This window comes from Periplaneta americana, chromosome 6, assembly GCF_040183065.1.
Source record: "Periplaneta americana isolate PAMFEO1 chromosome 6, P.americana_PAMFEO1_priV1, whole genome shotgun sequence".
NCBI classification, from domain to species: domain Eukaryota; kingdom Metazoa; phylum Arthropoda; class Insecta; order Blattodea; family Blattidae; genus Periplaneta; species Periplaneta americana.
Window position 1 is genome coordinate 2,313,317 of NC_091122.1, and position 23,599 is coordinate 2,336,915.

Below are 23,599 nucleotides of genomic sequence, written 5' to 3' on the forward strand. Positions count from 1 at the left end.
TCTTCCATTAGTTTAACGGCATTTTATTGATTAGATTTTTTTAGGTCATCAACATCCGCCCCCTAGTGATCATCATTGATAACATATGGTTATTTTACAAAAAGTCAGTTATTTTGCTTCCATACTCCCAAATTGTGATAACTGTTCCATAATTTGTTCAGTTACGTCATGGTGTGTTACAAACTGTTTCTAAAGCAGTAACAGCGTCATTAAAGAACACAAGATAGATGGAGAAAAACCTTGGCAGCTTCAAATTTCCACAATTTCAAAGTGGGTCGCATTTTAACAATAAACGCATATTGTATTTTCGCATTCTAGTGGTCAGAGATTCTGGCTATAGTTCATGAGGTCCCGGGTTCGATTCCCGGTTAGAGCACAGGAATTTTTCCTTAAAGGGGATTATTCCTGTGTTCGTCCATGGTCTGGAATTTAGGTTAAGTTTAGATTTAAGACCTCTCCTGGCACCACATTATCATAATCATCCTATCACATCATCGGGGTAATGTAACTCCGCCTTCCAGGCGCCCTAACCTCAGAAGTGGGTTACAATTAAGCCACAGCCAGGAGAGGAGACCAGAAATGTCGAAAAGACAACCTGGTGGCATTGGATAAAAAAAAAATATTTTCATAGCAAACCTAGTTTCGAGCAAAACTGATTTAGAATGTATAAATGAAGTTTCGTATCTTGCGGGGTTTAAAATATGATTGTATAGTGTAAAAAATGAATAAATGAAGAACGTTTAACAAAAATACATTATATTAAGCATACAAAGAAATAATTTATTACAGTTGTATGAACACTTTTGTAAAATTAAATTAAAATTAATATAATCTGTTAAAAACCAGACATGTTTCGGAGGAATGCTCCTCCATCTTCAGTAGCAATACCACGACTCTGGTACAGATGTTCGACCGCGTATCGTGGCTTAAAGGAGACTGACTAAGCCATGATACACGGTCGAACATCTGTACCAGCGTCGTGGTATTGCCACTGAAGATGGAGGAGCATTCCTCCGAAACATGTCTGGTTTTTAACTGATTATATTAATTTTAATTTAATTTTACAAAAGTGTTCATACAACTGTAATAAATTATTTCTTTATATGCTTAATATCTCATTTATGAACACTGTTGAATTTGACCTTACTTGAGTAAATTCAAAAATACATTATCTTGAAAATTATAGGAATTTTGTCAGGACTTCAGAAAGAAAATGTTGTTTTCTAATGCCAGGCGTTTGACAATAAAGTCATTTGACCTCTTGCACTCCAATATTTTTCAAAGATATTATCATGACCAGCCACTGAAGCACAGATTTTGAGGTGTTCCGAATCCATTTCTTGGATTGAGTTGCACAATGGGCAGTTAGGGGACTGATATATTCCAATTCTATGCAGGTGTTTGGCCAAACAGTCATGGCCTGTTGCCAATCTAAATGCAGCTACAGGCGATTTTCGTGGTAAATCGGGAATTAACTGTGGATTTTGATGCAGAGAGTTCCATTTTTTCCCTTGGGATTGTGTTATCAAATTTTGTTTGTTGAAGTCTAAGTATGTAGATTTAATAAATCTCTTCACAGAGTAATACGTAGATTTAGTAACAGGTCTGTAAGTAGCAGTGCTGCCCTTCTTTGCTAAAGCATCCGCATTCTCGTTAGAATGTATAAATGACGTTTCATATCTCATGGGGTTTAAAATATGATTGTATAGTGTAAAAAAATGAATAAACGAAAAACGTTTAACAAAAATACATTAAATGAAGATAAATATCATAGGTCCTTCAATAACTGTCTATTTTTAACCTAATGCGTAGTAAAAATAGACAGTTATTGAAGGACCTATGATATTTATCTTCATTTACTTGTTAACTTGTCGGACCAATATGCCTTTCAAAAAAAAAAAAAAAAACATTAACTTGAAAAGTATAGGAATTTTGTCAGGACTTCAGAAAGAAAATGTGTGAAATTTACATAATGTAATTTCTATGGACGATTTTTGCTTTCAGCAGCTACTAGAGAATTTTCTCTGCTTCCTCCCCCCCTAACATCATTATGGTACAGCAGAATGTGCTGACAATTTGGAATTGCTATGACCTTGAGTGTCAGTTGCGTTTCATCCATTTTTAGTTTCGGAAAAATGTCCACTAACTGGTTGTGTAGGCTTTCCTGAAAGACATGAATGTGCAGTATAACATTTGTAGTGGTTACATTGGCATCAACTGATTCATTGCTTTGTCGAAGCAGGCGGTACACACCTCCCCCGGAGAAGCCGCTGACAGACCTGAAGAAGAAACTGGACAAGCAGCCCGAATACATCGACCAGACGGGTATGCAGCTGCACCCCTACCAGCTGGAGGGCTTGAACTGGCTGCGCTACTGCTGGGGGCAGGGCATCGATACCATCCTGGCTGATGAGATGGGTCTGGGGAAGACCATCCAGACCATCACGTTCCTGTACTCCTTGTACAAGGAGGGCCACTGCAAGGGCCCCTTCCTGGTGAGTCACTGCTGTCATCTTAATTTTGAGGGTCATTAAAAAATAATAATACTGTACTCTTGAACTAGGTGTTCAAAATTTTCCATGCCACATAACAGTCAATACAGTGATTGTTCACGCGTATACTTTATGATCCTTGCATACATACTGTTCTCATTGCATTAAGGAGTTATAAAATTCGTGTACAGAATCAGAATATCTGCGTCCTTTAGCCCTAAGGGCCATTTTCTCAATATTAATTTAAACTGCTTGCAACTTAATCCATGCTTTAAACTATGCTTTATATCGATCGTCCAGTTCAAAAGTGTGACAACTCAAAAATTGCCTTTTTTAGTTATTTATACTACTCAAAGCCCCTTTCAGAGCTCTTTCCGATTCAATATTGAAATAAGTCATATTTACAACCAAAAAGAAAAAAAAAAAAAACGAAATTGCTTTAGAAGTAATTATAACTATGGACTTTACTAATTCATTATTAGTACATTTCGAAATGTATTAATAATGAACTGGAAGACTGTGATATACTCGTCCTGAATACTGACTCATTTCTAATTGTCGTGGTTATGAACCAGAAATCTGTTCCTTTTTAAGTGATTTATTTGAAACTTTCAACTGAAGATATCTCAAAACTTGTTTTTTTTTTAGTTGTTGCACTTTTGAACTAGACGATCGATATTTTCAACACTATCTTGAAGGAGATTAGTTTAAACATAAGCCTTGATGTTCTGAGATTAAAGCAATCATTTGGTAATCAGATTAATTGTTCATTACTGAAATTATCTTAATTGTTGTTAATAAATCATTTATATTATCTTATTTTGTATCTTACAAGTGAAGTAATGTTAATTATATTGCATTATGGTGATGCAACAATAAAAAAAGTCTGAAATCAGGCAGTTCGATTCCTTAGCTTGTAGACATATGGTGGCTGATTTTAAATAAATATAATTTAATAAAATTAAAAAACCAAGAGGGCAAAAAAATTTCAGGGAAAAGGAATGCAAATTAATTTTAGAATTAGTAAAGCAAAGGAAGGACATTATACACTCAAGTGCTCCAATACACGGAGGAAATCTTGCTTTTTGATAAAAACCATGCTTCACAGTGTTCATCTCTTCTCTTGTAGATGGCATTTTAATATACCTTTGTGATAATCCTGCTATTGCTTTAGAAAATTCATGTTTCACTTTACTTATAATACTTTAATGTATGCCGTAATAGTTTCCAACAATTATTTGGAAATTTCCTGATGCATAATACCTTAAGGCTATAAAAAATTACTCAGCTGTAGAAAGAGCAGGGTTTCTGTCTGTACTTTTGTCTTCTATTTGATTTAACACCATGTCTCCAGCATCCTTATGGGGCTTAAAGCTATTAAAAACTCAGTTTCATTCCATTCTTGAAAATGACTTACTCCTGGTCTGAAACTTCTTGCTCTGGGTAAAATTCATCTTTATCTTCAATCTTCAATTTCATTAACAATTCCCATCAATTCTTCCATCATTTATATAATTACCAAAAATATTTTCCTCCTATAAACAGTTAGCTTTTAGGTTATAATAAGAAGTTTAACCATCTCGCATAGTTTAAACTATCAAACTTGATGGTTTAAACCAAATTAGGGTCTAAACCAAGAAAGACAGTTAAACTGAACTTGAGGTTACGTTTTTTTGTTTAAAGCATAGTTTAAACTTGCAGTAAGTTAAAAGATAGTTTACACTACTATTGAGAATACGGCCCTAAGAAAAAGAAATAGCCATCTTGACTCATGTCATTGTATGATATGATATATGATATATTTATTATATTATAGATCACAGACAAAGTACAGCCATAAATCACTGAATCTCACACCAAAGACTAGAAACGAGTGTAATGGTTTATTTGAACGAGAAAGGCTGATGTAGGTTTTTGTTGTGAACCACAGCTGAGTGTGCCCTTGTCAACCATCATCAACTGGGAGCGTGAGTTCGAGACCTGGGCACCTGACTTCTATGTGGTGACGTACGTGGGGGACAAGGACTCCAGAGCTGTGATCCGTGAAAACGAGCTGTCGTTTGAAGAAGGGGCGGTGCGAGGGGGCAGAGCCTCGCGCATCAGAGCCAACACCATCAAGTTCAACGTGCTGCTCACCAGCTACGAGCTCATTTCCATCGACGCCGCCTGCCTGGGCTCCATCGACTGGGCGGTGCTGGTGGTGGACGAGGCGCATCGCCTCAAGAGCAACCAGTCCAAGGTCAGACATCGTACTCCTCATTCATAAATGTCCATCATTGGTGGGAAGGAAAGTTGCATTAATACTGATTTTGAAGACTTAGTTTACTTTTAATTGCTTACACATGCTTGCAGCAACCACAGTTGCATCATGTCCACAGTGCTGTCCACACCTGTGGAGTAACGGTTAGCGCGTCTGGCCGCGAAACCGGGTGGCCTGGGTTCGATTCCCGGTCGGGGCAAGTTACCTGGTTGAGGTTTTTTCCGGAGTTTTCCCTCAACCCCATATGAGCAAATGCTGGGTAACTTTCGGTGTTGGACCCCTGACTCATTTCACCGGCACTATCACATTCGTCTCATTCAGATGCTAAATAACCTAGATGTTGATACAGCGTCGTAAAATAACCTACTAAAATAAAATAAAAAATCCACAGTGCTATTTGACTCTGCTGTGCACCACGCTCATGTCAGCAGTATATACAAACTGGAGCACAACACTGAGTCTGTGCTTCGATTTGAATGAAAGGAACCTGGAAGGTTTTTTTTGTAAAGAATTCTTCATTTTGCTGCAGAGGGTTATGAATTCGCAAATCCATTCAAATGTATTCCTGAAAGGCAAAATTTTTCTTGAAGAGGGATTTCTTAAAAATGGAAATCAGTTATATATTTTTCTAGTAGTTTACGTCAAATGACAAATCTAAATGACACTCGGGAGGAAATTAAATGCAGAATAAATATGGGAAATGCGTGTTATTATTCGGTTGAGAAGCTTTTGTCATCTAGTCTGCTGTCAAAAAATCTGAAAGTTAGAATTTATAAAACAGTTATATTACCGGTTGTTCTGTATGGTTGTGAAACTTGGACTCTCACTTTGAGAGAGGAACAGAGATTAAGGGTGTTTGAGAATAAGGTTCTTAGGAAAATATTTGGGGCTAAGAGGGATGAAGTTACAGGAGAATGGAGAAAGTTACACAACGCAGAGCTGCACGCATTGTATACTTCACCTGACATAATTAGGAACATAAAATCCAGACGTTTGAGATGGGCAGGACATGTAGCACGTATGGGCGAATCCAGAAATGCATATAGAGTGTTAATTGGGAGGCCAGAGGGAAAAAGACCTTTGGGGAGGCCGAGACGTAGATGGGAAGATAATATTAAAATGGATTTGAGGGAGGTAGGATATGATGGTAGAGACTGGATTAATCTTGCTCAGGATAGGGACCAATGGCGGGCTTATGTGAGGGCGGCAATGAACCTACGAGTTCCTTAAAAGCCAGTAAGTAAGTTAGTTTATGTCAGACTTTTGAAATCATTCCTTAAACGAATTTTTACTGCAATTCTTAAATTTTTTACTTTGTTTTTTCTTTTTGTCTAAAACTCGTATTATGCTGGGTAACTTTCGGTGCTGGACCCCAGACTCATTTCACTGGCATTATCACCTTCATCGCATTCAGATGCTAAATAACCTTAGATGTTGATAAAGCGTCGTAAAATAACCTACTGAAAAAAAAAAAACTCGTATTAGTCTACTTGTTAAGGGAATCTGGTCCTAAAATGAGACGAAAGTGGTTCAAAACTTTTTTTAAATTTTTATTTTCTATTTAATTATTTATTTTTAATCAATCAAAAAATTCTTTGAACTGTATTTTATTAGAAAACATTACTTGTTAGCATGTCGTTCTTTTTATATCTAGTAATATTACCTAGTATTTATTTATTTAACATGTTAGAGATAAAGCCATTAGGCCTTCTCCTCTACCAGGGTGTTACAACTAAGATATTAAGAATACAGTAGAACTTGTTTATAACGACATCCAAGGGACCTTGAAAATTATGTTGTTATAAACGAGTGTCGTAGTAACCGAGATTAGTATTATCAGTCTAGTTAGGTGGAAAATGAAAAATAACAAACTTAATTAGACTTATTTTAGATTTATGTATTCACTTTTAAGCCTACCATGAACACAATAAAATACATGTACAATTATAAATACAGTATTCTGTATTAAAACAGTTTGTTCATTACTCACCAAACTTATTTACTGAGGGGTGACATAATCAGTCATTTTACTCTGTTGTCTCCTACTTGCCCAATACACACTTTCTGAATTACGTTCTATGAGTATGTTCATAATTTGTTACAATTTCACTGCTCCCTCCTCTAGCTTCGATCCATTCTGTTCAAATGCAGCAGCAATTTTATCCTTGCTCTTCCAAATCATTTGAATTGTGAAATTAACTGGGCCAAACTCACGACACATGTAAGCATTTTTAATTCCATTCTCAATTTGATGAATCACTTTAACTTTTTCTTCCAATGTTAAAACTCTTATTTTAGTGGCCATACTGCTTTAAAATGCGTCCATTTAGTGAAAACTTCCTATCTAAATTAATCGCAAGCAGCTGCCATTAATACCACATGAATTCGGGTGGGTTACAATGGGGTGGGGAATCTGCCTGCATTTCTTGGGTCTATGGCAGAAGGGGACAGTAAAGAATATGCCAGGTTACCAGATTTCAACAAAATGTATCTTAAAATACTTTGGTTCTTAGAAAATCGTATTCCAAACCGAGGTTGAAAATGACGTTATATGCAAGGCGCCGCATATACATTTGTTGTATTAAGCAAGATAGAAAAGCATATGTCTTACGGGGAATTAGTTGGGACCACAGAATATTTGATGTTATAGACGAGGTGTCGCACAAAACGAGGTCGCTATAACCAAGTTCTACTGTACAATTATAATTACAATTAATATTATATCTCTCAGCGGCCGTATTTTAACTCCATGACACTGAGATTTAAATACTCTCATCGTACTGGCATGCTCCACTACTGGCACTATTTTTCTTTTTGTTTTTTAACATTTTGCAATATAAAAATTGCTGCAGTATCTACAAATTTTGTATGATTTGCCCAAAAATCTCTGTCGAGGCCTGCCATTACCAACTAACTAGATTTGATGTGCATCTGTTGTCAGTAAGTCTAATATAGCAGCTTGCTATCACATCGCTACCGATGATCCCAGATGCACATTTTGAGAGCGTGTCTGGTTGCAGTTCTTCCGCCTGCTGGCCAGCTACAACATCACGTACAAGCTGCTGCTGACGGGCACGCCGCTGCAGAACAACCTGGAGGAACTGTTCCACTTGCTCAACTTCCTGTGCCGCGAGAAGTTCAACGACCTGGCAGCCTTCCAGAACGAGTTCGCCGACATCTCGAAGGAGGACCAGGTGAAGAAGCTGCACGAGATGCTGGGCCCGCACATGCTGCGGCGCCTCAAGACGGACGTGCTCAAGAGCATGCCCTCCAAGTCGGAGTTCATCGTGCGCGTCGAGCTGTCGCCCATGCAGAAGAAGTACTACAAGTTCATCCTGACGCGCAACTTCGAGGCCCTCAACCCCAAGGGCGGGGGGCAGCAAGTGTCGCTGCTCAACATCATGATGGACCTGAAGAAGTGCTGTAACCACCCTTACCTGTTCCCTGCGGCTGCCCAGGAGGCTCCAACCACGCCTAATGGCACGTACGAGACCACCGCACTCACCAAGGCGTCGGGCAAGCTGGTGCTGCTGTCCACCATGCTGCGCAAGCTGAAAGAGCAGGGCCACAGGTACGTGTTGTCCAGATTAACAAAGAGCATTGAGCAGATGACCCGTTGCCATGGAAATGCCTGCCTGCCACAGAGCTTCTACAGCATAGCAGGCAATGTTTCTTAACCTGTAATCTCTATAGCTGTCATATTGTATATTAACATTTGAAACACAATTGCATGTCATAGAACTTGATGTGAATTTCAAGTATAGTATTGTTTGTATTACAATGATTTTTCTTCGAAGTGTCATGTATATAGAGTCCTGCATTTGGTTACTTTGAGTACAAGTTAGATACACATGGATCATACTAGCTTCGCTTGCCAAGGAATCTTCTCCCAGCTCCGTTTCGTGTTTTTACATCTGCTTATTCATACAGGGTGCTCTAAAATTCCCCTTACAAACTTCTAGGACTTGTTAAGGGGACTGAGTAGACAATATTTTGAATTGGAACCCATGTCTGGAAACGTACCATTTCCGTGCTACAGCCATTTGAAAGCAAGCACTGCCTGAACGTACGTCACGTGTCTCAACAAGTAATAGCTTCGCGATTCGTCCGCCTGCAGCGTTACATGATGAGAGGTGCTTACGTCAGATCCTCCATGGCCTCCACGATCACCGGATTTGACTCCATTGGACTTTTTCCTCTGGGGTCGTATGAAGAGTTTGGTTTATGAGACTCCTGTAGAGACAGCAGAAGATCTGGTGGCACGAGTTGTGGTCACTGCAGGAGAGATTGCAGATGCACCAGGTGTGATGGAGCGCGTTTACCAAAACGTCATTCGTAGGTACAATGCGTGCAACGAAGTTGGTGTTCGCCACATCGAACCGCATTTGTAGTGGATTTGAATGTTAACCATCATTTGAAAAGGACAAAAACAGTTTAAGTTGAGCTGTAAACAAAAGTGTTTGTGACAAATGATTCACTTTCCATTTTGTTTCTTTGGTTATTAATGAGTTGAATTGTAAAACAAGTGATGTACTGGGTCACGCCTCGTAATAAAATAAATTACTTGTAAAAGTGGTCATGTTTTCAAATGGCTGTAGCACGGAAACGGTACGTTTCCGGACATGGGTTCCAATTCAATATATTATCTACTCAGTCCCCTTAACAAGTCCTAGAAGTTTGTAAGGGGAATTTTAGAGCACCCTATATAGGGCAGTATAGACACTGAACAATGAGAATGCTACTCATATACAAAATATACTGTCATGTGTATTCAATAACAAACACAATATTTATTTAAAGCCATCTTATGGACAGCAGAAGATTATTCTCGCAATAAGTAAAACGCATCCATATTCTAGATAGGTCTACTTTTTTGTTTCACAATATATTTTTCACCCAAAAAGTAAAAGCCATTGCTCATTATTTTTTGCCTATTTGCAGAGTTTTGAATATTTAAATTGCACTTTTTAAAATAAACAGATATACAGTATTTTATCAAAGCGAAATGATGAAAGAGTAATGGAACGGAGAAAAATTCTCTCCGGCGCCGGGATTTGAACCCAGGTTTTCAGCTCTACGTGCTGATGCTTTATCCACTAAGCCACACTGGATACAACTCCGACGCCGGTTAGAATCGTCTCAGATTAAGCTCCAACTCTTGGGTTCCCTCTAGTGGCCGCCCTCTGCACTACGTCATAGATGTCTATGAACGCAGGACCGAAGTCCACACATGTGCTGAGGTGCACTCGATATGAGTGACTAGTTGGCCGGGATCCGACGGAATAAGCGCCGTCTTAAATATATTATTTTAATGTACCGAAGTACATATGATATTTCCATGCAGATATTCTGCGTCATCATACGATGAAAGAGTAATGGAACGGAGAAAAATTCTCTCCGGCGCCGGGATTTGAACCCGGGTTTTCAGCACATGTGTGGACTTCGGTCCTGCGTTCATAGACATCTATGACGTAATGCAGAGGGCGGCCACTAGAGGGAACCCAAGAGTTGGAGCTTAATCTGAGACGATTCTAACCGGCGTCGGAGTTGTATCCGGTGTGGCTTAGTGGATAAAGCATCAGCACGTAGAGCTGAAAACCCGGGTTCAAATCCCGGCGCCGGAGAGAATTTTTCTCCGTTCCATTACGCTTTCATCGTATGATGACGCAGAATATCTGCATGGAAATATCATATGTACTTCGGTACATTAAAATAATATAAAGCGAAATGAGTTTAGAAGTAAATAATATGATAATTTATTGAAAGAATTGAAATTTGAGCATTCACAATTAAAATGAGTTAATTTTGAAATATATATAATATATTTCAGCTCTGATGTTTCAACTTCTGTTCATTTAGAAATGTTTGTAGGTTGTTTTTATCTCCGTGTACTACGATCTCTAATGCCAGATTACAGAAATTAATTATGAATAGGCCTGCTTGTTTCACATGTGAATGTTGTAACTGGACACAGTCTATGTATGTACACATCTATAAATAAATGGTGGAAATTAAAATATTACAATACATCACAATAAAAACAAACTTATTTACACTACTTGCTTTATGAGTCTCTATACATTACAAGTGACTAAACATTTTTAAGTGTTTCAAAAGAAAAATTTCTGATTCTTTCTAATAAAATACGTTTTCTTCTTTCCTAATAAAGTGCTGACTACCAAAGTCTTCTATTGGAGCACTCATTTCCAACCATCTAGCTTTGTTTTGCTCGGACATGGTTCACTGAACATCAGACCTGAAGTGTGTATGCCGCGCTATATTCTGCACATCCTACACTGCCAAATGCAAGACTCTAGTCATGTATTGATAAAAGCTATCTTAATGTAGTGAAGTGCCAATATAACGAAGTCGTGGGGATTCTATAATTATTTTCATTACATTGACATTGATTAAATTTGCCTGCAAGTTACAATGGAATGGGTCCAGTATTCATCCATAACGAACACCTAGGCCATACATTAATATATCGCAACTTAGTGAGGATTGTTAATAAAACAACTGAACAATTTGAATTACCATAGCCTATATGTTAGCGTTACCCCTCCCACCACCCAAAAGGTTTTTAGGGCGTATTTTTCAGAATTCCATTTTCCTCTGTAATTTTTCTCCCTTTTATTAACAAAATGGACACATCTTTCCGTTTTAAGAGCGCCTTTCGTTAAAAGAATTAAAGTATCGTTGTTATTGTTTTCTAATGTCAGGCATTGGACAATAAAGTCATTTCACTTCTTGTACTCAATATTTTTCAAAGATATTGTCATGGTCAGCCACTGAAGCACAGATTTTGAAGTGTTCCGAATCCATTTCTTGGTTTGAGTTGCACAATGGGCAATTAGGGGACTGATATATTCCAATTCTATGCAGGTGTTTGGCCAAACAATCATGGCCTGTTGCCAATCTAAATGCAGCTACAGACGATTTTCGTGGTAAATCGGGAATTAACTGTGGATTTTGATGCAGAGTTTTCCATTTTTTCCCTTGGGATTGAGTTATCAAATTTTGTTTGTTGAAGTCTAAGTATGTAGATTTAATAAATCTCTTCACAGAGTAATACGTAGATTTAGTAACAGGTCTGTAAGTAGCAGTGCTGCCCTTCTTTGCTAAAGCATCCGCATTCTCGTTTCCCAGGATTCCACAATGGGATGGTATCCATTGGAATACAATTCTTTTATTGAGTGATATTAATTGAGAGAGCATTTTAGTTATTTCTGCTGTTTGAGATGAAGGTGTGTGTTTAGAGACTATTGATAGAATAGCTGCTTTGGAGTCTGGCAATATAAATTATCGTAAAAATAGGCATAGAAGACCTAAATTCATTATTACATTTTTCTACGGTGAAAAATGCTGACGGCATGGAAAATGACTGATTTGATCTCTTATTAAAGTAGTGGAGTGTAAGGTATGTGCATGATTGCTGTCTTTACTTAAGAAGTTAAATTTCTTACGAATATTTCATGGGTGAAGTTTAACAGCATGAACTGAGGTTAGTCTCGATCAGGCACCAGCATTAGAAATGACACGACGGTAGAATGAAATGCTGCAAAACTGCTCAAAATTACTCATATTTGATACATATTCACAGTTACGTAGTACTGAACATTAATTTGATTAGTACACGAATTGTTAGATGCTATTTACAACCAGTTTAGTCTTGATATTTTATACTCATTGCATAATTTTGCCCTTCATTTTTGGTCTCCGAATTTTTAGCAAAAGAAGTGGGAGGAGAATGATGGATGCAGTAAAGTGATAGATGTGGTATTATTTATGTGAATCCTTTCCTGGACTGGAGATTCTCCCCCCCTCCTCAATGCCACCAGGTTGTCATTTGACATTTCTGGAAATTGAAGGATATATTTATACAAATGGGTATGCTAGGCAGAGGTTTCCTATCCCTATACACCCCATGCTCTGTTGCAGGGTGCTGATCTTCTCACAGATGACCAAGATGTTGGACATCCTGGAGGACTACTTAGAGGGCGAAGGCTACAAGTACGAGCGGATCGACGGCAACATCACGGGCTCTGTGAGGCAGGAGGCTATCGACAGGTTCAACGCGCCCGGTGCGCAGCAGTTTGTGTTTCTGCTGTCCACGAGGGCCGGCGGCCTGGGCATCAACCTGGCCACTGCGGACACTGTGATCATCTACGACTCGGACTGGAACCCCCACAACGACATCCAGGCTTTCTCGAGAGCGCATCGGATTGGCCAGGCCAACAAAGTGATGATCTACCGCTTTGTGACACGCAACTCCGTGGAGGAGCGGGTGACGCAGGTGGCCAAGCGAAAGATGATGCTGACCCACCTGGTGGTGCGGCCTGGCATGGGGGGCAGGGGTGCCACCTTCTCGAAGCAGGAGCTCGACGACATCCTGCGTTTCGGAACAGAGGAACTCTTCAAGGAGGAAGAGGTCAGTCTGAGAACTTTCCTTCCTACATTTGTTTCCATCAGTAACATAAGATGCAACCACCCTTAAACCAACTACCTGAGTCGTCCTCTCCTCTCCTCTCCTCTCCTCTCCTCTCCTCTCCTCTCCTCTCCTCTCCTCTCCTCTCCTCTCCTCTCCTCTCCTCTCCTCTCCTCTCCTCTCCTCTCCTCTCCTCTCTTCTCTCCTCTCTTCTCTTCTCTCTCCTCTCCTTTCTTCTCTTCTCTTCTCTCCTTTCTTCTCTTCTCTTCTCTTCTCTTCTCTTCTCTTCTCCTCCCTCTCCTCTCCTCTCCTCTCCTCTCCTCTCCTCTCCTCTCCTCTCCTCTCTTCTCTTCTCTTCTCCTCTTCTCTTCTCTTCTCTTCTCTCTTCTCTTCTCTCTCCTCTCTTCTCTCCTTTCTTCTCTTCTCTTCTCTTCTCTCCTTTCTTCTCTTCTCTTCTCTTCTCTTCTCTTCTCTTCTCTTCTCTTCTCTTCTCTTCTCTTCTCTTCTCTTCTCTTCTCTTCTCTTCTCTTCTCCCTCTCCTCTCCTCTCCTCTCATCTCATCTCATCTCTTCTCCTCTCTTCTCTCCTCTCCTCTCCTTTTTTCTCGTTTTCTCTCCCCTTGCCTCTCCCTTTTCCTCTTCTCTCCTCTCTTTTTCCTTTTTCTCTTTTGCCTTTTCTCATATCTTGCCATGAAATATGCAGTGCTTTATGGGCATTTTTAACGTTATCTCACAGGAACCTTTAAATTTTACGCACCTTGTGGTTTCTAGGTTCGTTTATCCTAACTTCAGTTGGTCCCAATTAGTTCTACGTTGTACTGCACTTGAAAGAAAAATGTAAACATGGCAGCTTGATTCCTGTGACAGGGCAAGGAGGACGAAGCCATCCACTACGACGACAAGGCCATAGACGAACTGCTGGACAGGACCAAGGAGGGCATCGAGCAGAAGGAGAACTGGGCCAACGAGTACCTGTCGTCCTTCAAGGTGGCGAGCTACGTGACCAAGGAGGGCGAGGAGGAGGAGGAGCCCACCGAGATCATCAAGCAGGAGGCGGAGAACACGGACCCCGCGTACTGGGTGAAGCTGCTGCGCCACCACTACGAGCAGCAGCAGGAGGACATGGCGCGCACGCTGGGCAAGGGCAAGCGCGTGCGCAAGCAGGTCAACTACAACGACGGCACCGTGGAGGGCCGCGACGACGCCACCTGGCAGGAGAACCTCTCCGACTACAACTCCGACTTCTCCGCGCCCTCGGACGACGACAAGGAGGACGACGACTTCGACGAGAAGACGGATGGCGAGCCCGGGCGACGCAGCCGTCGGCGCATCGAGCGCCGGGATGAGAAGGACCGCCCGCTGCCGCCACTGCTGGCGCGCGTGGGTGGCAACATCGAGGTGGGTGGATGGATTCATTTGGTCAGCATTGCAGTTGTCCCCCCTCTTTCCTGTTTCTCAAATACTACATGCAGTAGCTACACATGGTGCGGGTTCGAATCGCATTTGTAAGGAGATTGTCAGATAATTCCTTGGTCAGTTCTCAGACTGTTCTTGAAGTAGCCAGAATTTTCTGCACAGTTTCATTGCTGCTGAAGAAGTGTCTGATATCTTTTTTTTAACAGCCTTGATAAAATTATCTGTATGCATCTTCCCATATAGCAAATACAGACTGATCTGAGAACGAATAAAATGTTGTTATTGTTGTTGTTGTCTAGTGCCTTGCATCTGGCAATGAAGCCATTAGCAGTTGTGCTTTCCAATACTTTTGAACTGTAGTTTCTTCTGATCTTAATGCTTCACAGGTCTGCAAGTGGTCTTCATTCATTTCTGCTGGATCGTTACACAGGACACATATGGGTGAAGCTGAGATACCTATTCTGTAGAGATGACTTGCTAGACAGTCATGATTTGTCAATAGTCTGAAGGCTGCAACTGCTGTTTTCCTTGGTCTCTGGGGGATTATATCTGTGTTGGAAAGTAGTGTAATCCATTTTTTGTCTTTAGCATTTGATTCTATTTCTTGTAGGTATGAATGAGAAAATTTTGTAGTGATCAAGCGTTTTATTGAGGAATATGAGAAATTAAATTTAGACTTTTGTTTTATTGTTGTGCCTTTCTTTGCAAGCGTGTCTGCGGTTTCATTCCCCATGACTCCACAGTGTGCTGGAATCCATTGGAGACGGTCAATCTTATTAACTTTTTGGAGTTGTGTTAACATTTTGTAGCATTCTCTTATTTTTGTTGACTTCTTTGTAGCATTTCAACATATTCCCTGAATTGCAGCTTTAGAATCTGAAAGAATTACTGTCTTGTTATATTTGTTTAAGGGAAGATTTAATAATTGTCGGAGAGCAATGTGTATAGCCTCTATTTCACCATCATAATTTGTTGTGTCTCTGCCAACAGAATGATAAAAGGAAAAATGTGTACATGTAACCCCAGCTCCAGGAATAAAATAAAATCGCTGTAATATGATAATTGTTCAGCATTATTCAAGTTTACTCCACATAGCCGCAAGTTTTGTCTCAGATTTGGATGTGACGCACATATTGTGAGTCTAATTCCTGCAGACGTGATTTCAATTTGTTGTTGTTGTTGCTGTTGTTTCTAGTGACTGTTGACCCAGGTCTTTTTTCTTCCTATGTCCCCATTAAAGAACTTCTAAGTTTCACTCTACTGCCTACTTCCATCAAGGTTGTATAATTTAGAAAGTTTTTTTTAATTTAAGATCACTCTACAGTTATTACATAGTGGGCAGATTCTGTTCTCTGTTATACCCATTCTTAACAGATGTCGGTTATGTCGTAAAATTAACCTGAATTGGGCTATCCCTACATTTCTGGGTTTAACCACTAAGGCTTTGCACTGCTACAGATCTTGATATGGTTTACACTTGATACACTGCTTATGTTGTTTTTTGTGTTCATTTGTCAACTGGTTTTGTATTTCACTGCTACATCTATTCCGTCTAGTGGAGAAAAGTTGTACATACAGTGTATGAGCAGGATGATTCAGAATTTTTTTTCCAGTCATAAATTGAGATAAAATTGGCATTACTTTTGGATAGTTGATATTAGAGGAGAAAAATTCGCTCTGGCGCCAGGGATCAAACCCAGGTCCTTGGTTCTACATACCAAGTGCTCTAAACATTGAGCTACACCGAAGTTCAATCCACAGCACCGGATCGAATCCCCCTCCTCCAGTGTTTTTGCTTTCATGGCCTGACTCCAAGTTCGACATGTATGTTGACATTTTTATATTAAATCAACTGTCATTATACAAGGGGCGCACTCAGTTGAGTGACTTGGTGGCTGGGATTCCACAGTAATATGCACTGTTTGTGGATTCGATCCCCAATGCCGGAGCGAATTTTTCTCCTCTAATATCAATTGTTACCGTAATAGATGTATTGTGTAGGACCAAAAAATTAATCTTCACGTAGATTTGGATAGTTGGCTGCACTGCTCTCGAGCCACAATGTTAGCTGTCCACAGATATGGGCAGTTGGCAAGACAGCTCGGAACATTAGCAAGGGGAGTTTAGAGGAGGAGCCTGCAAGGTGTGGCTCCTCTTAAAGGCCTCCCCGCACACTTGACAATGTAACAGTGAATTCTATTCCATTTGCAATCCCTTTCATTGAATATGTAATTACGTTAATCCTCTTGCATTCTCTCATTTAATCTTTTATAATAAGTGAAGGGCTCAGCAAGATGTAGTAATTTCTGAGATTCTTTTTCCACTACATTCTCTAAACCCAACTCTTCAGAGTCACATTAAAAAAATTTGAGTTTTGACAACAAATGGCAGTATGCGACAGGTTGAAGTTTCTGACTGTGCTGTGTAGTCATAAGCAAAACAAGATGGCTTGCAGCTCAGGACAGATCGGAGATTTTTCTCATATTCATAGGATTTTTGACAGTGATGATCTTCAAATTGAGGAGTGAGACCCTTTTCATATAGAGAGCAAGGATCCTATGTTATGGTGAATAAAAAATCCTAAACTTTGGTTTAAAAATTTGCTTAATTTCGGTGTTATTTCACACACAAAAAAAAATTCACAGTTATTTGACATTTAAAAAACTTATTTTTTTTAGTATCATCTTGCAAAATACATTACCATAATATTACTGCAATTGGCCACCCTACCCCATAATATTACTGCAATTGCCACCCTACCCCATTATCTCCTGACCTAGTTGCTTCGTAAGTAGTGCCATATTGGTATCACTTGTGAGGTTCAGACCTGTCTTCAGACGTTGACTAAACAAACAAACAAAAAAACATATTCCTGCAAAAAACTAGAGATCTGTATCGTCAAGGGAATCTTAAGTTTGTTGTTGTTGTTTTCTAATGCCAGACGTTTGACAATAAAGTCATTTGACCTCTTGCACTCCAATATTTTTCAAAGATATTATCATGGTCAGCCACTGAAGCACGGATTTTGAGGTGTTCCGAATCCATTTCTTGGTTTGAGTTGCACAATGGCCAGTTAGGGGACTGACATATTCCAATTCTATGCAGGTGTTTGGCCAAACAATCATGGCCTGTTGCCAATCTAAATGCAGCTACAGACGATTTTCGTGGTAAATCGGGAATTAACTGTGGATTTTGATGCAGAGAGTTCCATTTTTTCCCTTGGGATTGTGTTATCAAATTTTGTTTGTTGAAGTCTAAGTATGTAGATTTAATAAATCTCTTCACAGAGTAATACGTAGATTTAGTAACAGGTCTGTAAGTAGCAGTGCTGCCCTTCTTTGCTAAAGCATCCGCATTCTCGTTTCCCAGGATTCCACAATGGGATGGTATCCATTGGAATACAATTCTTTTATTGAGTGATATTAATTGAGAGAGCATTTTAGTTATTTCTGCTGTTTGAGATGAAGGTGTGTGTTTAGAGACTATTGATAGAATAGCTGCTTTGGAGCCTGACAATATAACTGCATTCCTAAATTTATTGATGTGGCATAGAAGATTCCTGAGACTTTCACTTATTGCAATGTTTTTTTGTACATTTAACAATACTTACCGTTTTTTACTGCCAATTACCTGTTGTGTAGAGTAACTTGTGAACAGTCTCTCATCGTATGTGTGAATAAAATAAAGTAATAGACACCACAAAACATTCAGCCTATTTATACTTCGTATTAAATAAAGTTACTCGTAATCCAGTTTGAATATTACATTCAAAATTTTGTAATGAAATAGAGTTTGAATATTAAATTCAGAATTTTGTACTTATCAATATTTGGGCACTTTAATTCAAAATTTTCTGGGGGAAAAAAATTAAATAAAATAAAAATTTCACTTGAAGAACCCTTATTTCGAATAAATTGGTGCTAAAAATAAAATGTCTTGGCACCCATCAAGCAACAGTTCTGGCTCCAAAGGAAGAGGGTGATATAATGAAGTTGGGAATTGTGAGAATTGTTTGATAAAGTATTTACATATTCACAGTTATCGAGTCATTACTTTTGTTTATTCAGCCTTGAATATCTAAATGGAGTCTGATATAGATAATTATAAACACTCAGTTGCTTCTGCACTACTTCTATTTTCATTCGTTTCTCCTAAAAGATACTTCGCTATGATTGAGTATTTTCCTCCTGAAATTGGTATAGTGATCTATAGTCACGTCTGAAGGAGTCCAGCCTTGCTTTATATACATTCCTACACCATAATATTCTGGTAAAATTTTCCAATTCTTCACTTTTGAACTCTGCTCTTCATACAAGTCACCTACTGATATGAGGTCACTTAAAATTATGGAGTAACTGCTCTGTGAAAAGACAAAACTCAACTCGTTACACATACGAAATTGTAAGTAACTACTCTGAGAGTAGGAGAAACTATTTTCTTGTTGAGAATATGCTCTTGTCAGAGCATTCCACGTTCTTCTATACTGTCCATCCATAAACCACAAAAGAAGTAAATTAAAATCCTCAGTACCAGTTGCAGAAGACACAGCCCTGCAGTATATATTGACTACACCCCAACTCTGGCTACTAGCAACAGGCATCTATAATGAACACCGATCAAAATACCCCTCATTTCTCGTGAAAAACAACAACTGAATAGACTACAGTGGACTTTATGTTGTCAGCAAACAGCTGGATACATTAAGAAGATTGATAAGAGCAAAGAGAAATTTCTTATTGCCCTTAAGAAATCGAATAACTACTCAAGGATTTCGGGTAAAGAGAAGTTGCTTATCTTTATACATATGTCCCTATATCTCGCTGAGCCCTTCAGTTGTTAGGTGCATTGTTTCTCACACTATGGTCTGTCTTTACATTCGTAGTAGCATCTCTCTTGGTTTTAAGTAGTTGTTGAAGAGGAGTTTGGGTTGGACTTGCATGATGTTATCATCATACAGTCTTTTTCGTGGGCTTCTTTCTATCTGTTACTCCATGTGTGCGGATTCTGGTTGCAGGTTCTGGGCTTCAATGCACGGCAGAGGAAGGCATTCCTGAATGCCATCATGCGGTACGGCATGCCCCCGCAGGATGCCTTCAACTCGCAGTGGCTGGTGCGCGACCTGCGTGGCAAGTCAGAGAAGAACTTCAAGGCGTACGTGTCGCTGTTCATGCGCCACCTGTGCGAGCCGGGCGCCGACAACGCCGAGACGTTCGCGGACGGCGTGCCGCGGGAGGGCCTGAGCCGGCAGCACGTGCTGACGCGCATCGGCGTGATGTCGCTGATCCGCAAGAAGGTGCAGGAGTTCGAGCACATCAACGGCTACTACAGCATGCCCGAGATGATCCGCAAGCCGGTGGAGCCGGTGAAGGTGTCCGCCGAGCAGGGCAGCGCCACCACGAGCACCAGCGCCACGCCCGCCACCAGCGCCGCCGCCAGCCCCGCGCCCACGCTCAACAGCCAGGACGAGAGCAAGGACAAGGAGGGCGAGGACCCCAAGGACGACAAGGAGAAGGAGGAGTCCAAGGACAGTGCCGAGCCCAAGAAGGAGGAGGCGGACACGGAGTCCGAAGAGAAGAAGGAGGTGGTGAAGGAGGAGGCGGTGGCAACGACAGAGAAGGAGGTGGAGAGCAAAGTGGAGGAGGAGAAGCCGGAGGAGATGGACACGAGCGAGAGGAAGGAGGAGGAGGCAAAGCCGGAGGAGACGCCCATCAAGGAGGAGAAGAAGGAGGGCGAGGCCCCCGAGGAGGAGAAGAGCCCTCCCAAGGAAGAGCCAAAGAAGGACGACGACGAGGTGGTCTTGGTTAAGGACGAGGGCGAGGACCGCAAGGACGACAAGAAAGAGGAGAAGAAGGAGGACAAGGAGGAGGTGAAGGGTGTAGAAGATCTGGACAAGCCAAAGCGCAAGTTCATGTTCAACATCGCAGACGGCGGCTTCACGGAGCTGCACACGCTGTGGCTCAATGAGGAGAAGGCGGCGGTGCCGGGCCGCGAGTACGAGATCTGGCACCGGCGGCACGACTACTGGCTGCTGGCCGGCATCGTGACGCATGGCTACGGGCGGTGGCAGGACATCCAGAACGACATCCGCTTCGCCATCATCAACGAGCCTTTCAAGATGGATGTTGGCAAGGGCAACTTCCTCGAAATCAAGAACAAGTTCCTTGCCAGGCGCTTCAAGGTACGTCTTTGCCACTTCCTCACTGCAGCCCAACTTCATTTCCCTTTCATTTTTCTATTGGTTTAGCTAAGAGAAATTAATAATGATATACGAGAGTCAGTTAACTAAGTTACGAATTGAGGTAGCTGCCTGCATTTTTCTATGAGACACTTGAGCTAGGTGGATGTATTGCTAATGTGTTCACAACGAAACCGAAAAGGAGCTGTTGTGAGATGTGACGCCTGTGCATGAGTGTATCAGTGACGACTTGATGGCTTTTGTCTGTCGTGCAGCTCTTGGAGCAGGCACTGGTGATCGAGGAGCAGTTGCGGAGGGCGGCCTACCTGAACCTGACGCAGGACCCAAACCATCCCGCCATGTCCCTGAACGCGCGTTTTGCGGAGGTGGAGTGCCTGGCAGAGTCGCACCAGCACCTGTCGAAGGAGAGCCTGGCCGGCAACAAGCCTGCGAATGCGGTGCTCCACAAGGTGCTGAACCAGCTGGAGGAGCTTCTGTCCGACATGAAGTCGGACGTGAGCCGCCTGCCGGCCACGCTGGCACGCATCCCACCTGTGGCGCAGCGCCTGCAGATGTCTGAGCGCTCCATCCTGTCCCGCCTGGCAGCCACCACCACCACGGGCTCCACGCCCACCACACCCACCACCTCACAGCAGGGTCCTGCAGGTGGGTAGTGCAGCAATCTGTCCTTGTTCATGTACCCAGCTCCTCTTTGTTTTTGGCTGTTTGCTTACGTTCAGTCAGATGTGTCGACTGTTACGGATTTCCTCCCACTATACGGGATTACAGCCAAGAAAAAATATGGAGAAGGAAAATCAAAATATCACGGTTAAAATCACACACACACTCTATCTTTCCCTCTCTCTCTCCATCCTTTCCTCCCTCTCTTCCTGTCTCTCCCTCCACTATACCTCCCCTCCTCCCTCCCTCCACTCTCTACCTCCCCTCCTCCCTCTCTTTCTCTCCATCTATCCTTTCCTCCCTCTCTTCCTGTCTCTCTCCCTCCACTCTCTACCTCCCCTCCTCCCTCTCTTTTTCTCCCTCCATCCTTTCCCCCTCTCTTCCTGTCTCTCTCCCTCCACTCTACCTCCCCTCCTTCCTCTCTTTCTCTCCATCCATCCTTTCCTCCCTCTCTTCCTTCTCCCTCCACTCTACCTCCCCTCCTCCCTCTCTTTCTCTCCCTCCATCCTTTCCCCCCTCTCTTCCTGTCTCTCTCCCTCCACGCTAACTCCCCTCCTCCCACCACTCTACCTCCCCTCCTCCCTCTCTTTCTCTCCATCCATCCTTTCCTCCCTCTCTTTCTGTCTCTCTCCCTCCACTCTCTACCTCCCCTCCTCCCTCTCTTTCTCTCCCTCCATCCTTTCCCCCTCTCTTCCTGTCTCTCTCCCTCCACTCTACCTCCCCTCCTTCCTCTCTTTCTCTCCCTCCATCCTTTCCCCCTCTCTTCCTGTCTCTCTCCCTCCACTCTACCTCCCCTCCTCCCTCCACTCTACCTCCCCTCCCTCTCTTTCTCTCCATCCATCCTTTCCTCCCTCTCTTCCTGTCTCTCCCTCCACTCTACCTCCCCTCCTTCCTCTCTTTCTCTCCATCCATCCTTTCCTCCCTCTCTTCCTGTCTCTCTCCCTCCACTCTCTACCTCCCCTCCTCCCTCTCTTTCTCTCCCTCCATCCTTTCCCCCTCTCTTCCTGTCTCCCTCCACTCTACCTCCTCTCCTTCCTCTCTTTCTCTCCCTCCATCCTTTCCCCCTCTCTTCCTGTCTCTCTCCCTCCACTCTACCTCCCCTCCTCCCTCCACTCTACCTCCCCTCCCTCTCTTTCTCTCCATCCATCCTTTCCTCCCTCTCTTCCTGTCTCTCCCTCCACTCTACCTCCCCTCCTCCCTCTCTTTCTCTCCCTCCATCCTTTCCCCCTCTCTTCCTGTCTCTCTCTCCCTCCACTCTCTACCTCCCCTCCTCCCTCTCTCTCCCTCCATCCTTTCCCCCTCTCTTCCTGTCTCTCTCCCTCCACTCTCTACCTCCCCTCCTCCTTCCCTCCACTCTCTACCTCCCCTCCTCCTTCCACTCTACCTACCCTCCTCCCTCTCCCTCCACTCTCTACCTCCCCTCCTCCATCCATCCCTCCACTCTATACCTCCCCTCCTCCCTCTCTTTTTCTCCATCCTTTCCTCGCTCTCTTTCTGTCTCTCTCCCTCCACTCTCTACCTTCCCTCCTCCCTCTCCCTCCACTCTCTACCTCCCCTCCTCCCTCTTCCTCTCCCGCAATTTCGTTTTCATGTCATGTAAGAGGGTGGTCGGATCTCCCCACTAAACACATGGTCTGCCACCAGTGATAATGCTTGGAAGTTGTTAAGTTGTGCAGGGTGGATTAAAAGTCGCTTTCCCCAAACATTTCCGTATATTTAACTACATTCAAATTACTTGACTGCACATTCCTTTACAGATTTTGTTCAGAATGAAGGCCCTGTTTCTCCTTACACAATTCACAACATTTAGACGCTGATTTGCAGATGGCAGAACATAACTCAGGATTTTCACGAATGACTGTTCGATCATCAGTCGCAACTGATGCAGATCCTGCGGTTTATTAACAAAAACATCATTTTTCAGGAGACCCCACAGCGAAAAATCACATGGCGTCAGGTCGCATGTACTGGGTGGCCATTGTTCAATGGTTAATTCGCGATTCAGTTATTGTATAGAGACGTAACCCAACACAATAAAACAAAACATTAACAACAGTTGACGCACGAACATTTTTGTCAACCCACCACTTATTACATCAGCTATTCGTTTATTCAATTATCACATCTGTATAATTATGTGTACAAGTT

General features: G+C 42.0%; 1 protein-coding gene across 3 annotated transcripts in view; it reads left to right on the forward strand.

The window, feature by feature from the left end:
• The window catches only part of Mi-2 (chromodomain-helicase-DNA-binding protein Mi-2 homolog), an 82,714-nt gene that overhangs the window by 53,980 nt on the left and 5,135 nt on the right, over window positions 1-23,599 (forward strand). For all 3 annotated transcript variants that reach the window (XM_069827294.1, XM_069827296.1, XM_069827295.1), the window contains 7 exons: window positions 2,243-2,495; window positions 4,423-4,731; window positions 7,773-8,323; window positions 12,694-13,183; window positions 14,047-14,577; window positions 19,610-20,773; window positions 21,046-21,436. In XM_069827294.1, the coding sequence (XP_069683395.1) occupies window positions 2,243-2,495; window positions 4,423-4,731; window positions 7,773-8,323; window positions 12,694-13,183; window positions 14,047-14,577; window positions 19,610-20,773; window positions 21,046-21,436 (3,689 nt within the window). The remainder of the gene's footprint in view (window positions 1-2,242; window positions 2,496-4,422; window positions 4,732-7,772; window positions 8,324-12,693; window positions 13,184-14,046; window positions 14,578-19,609; window positions 20,774-21,045; window positions 21,437-23,599) is intronic.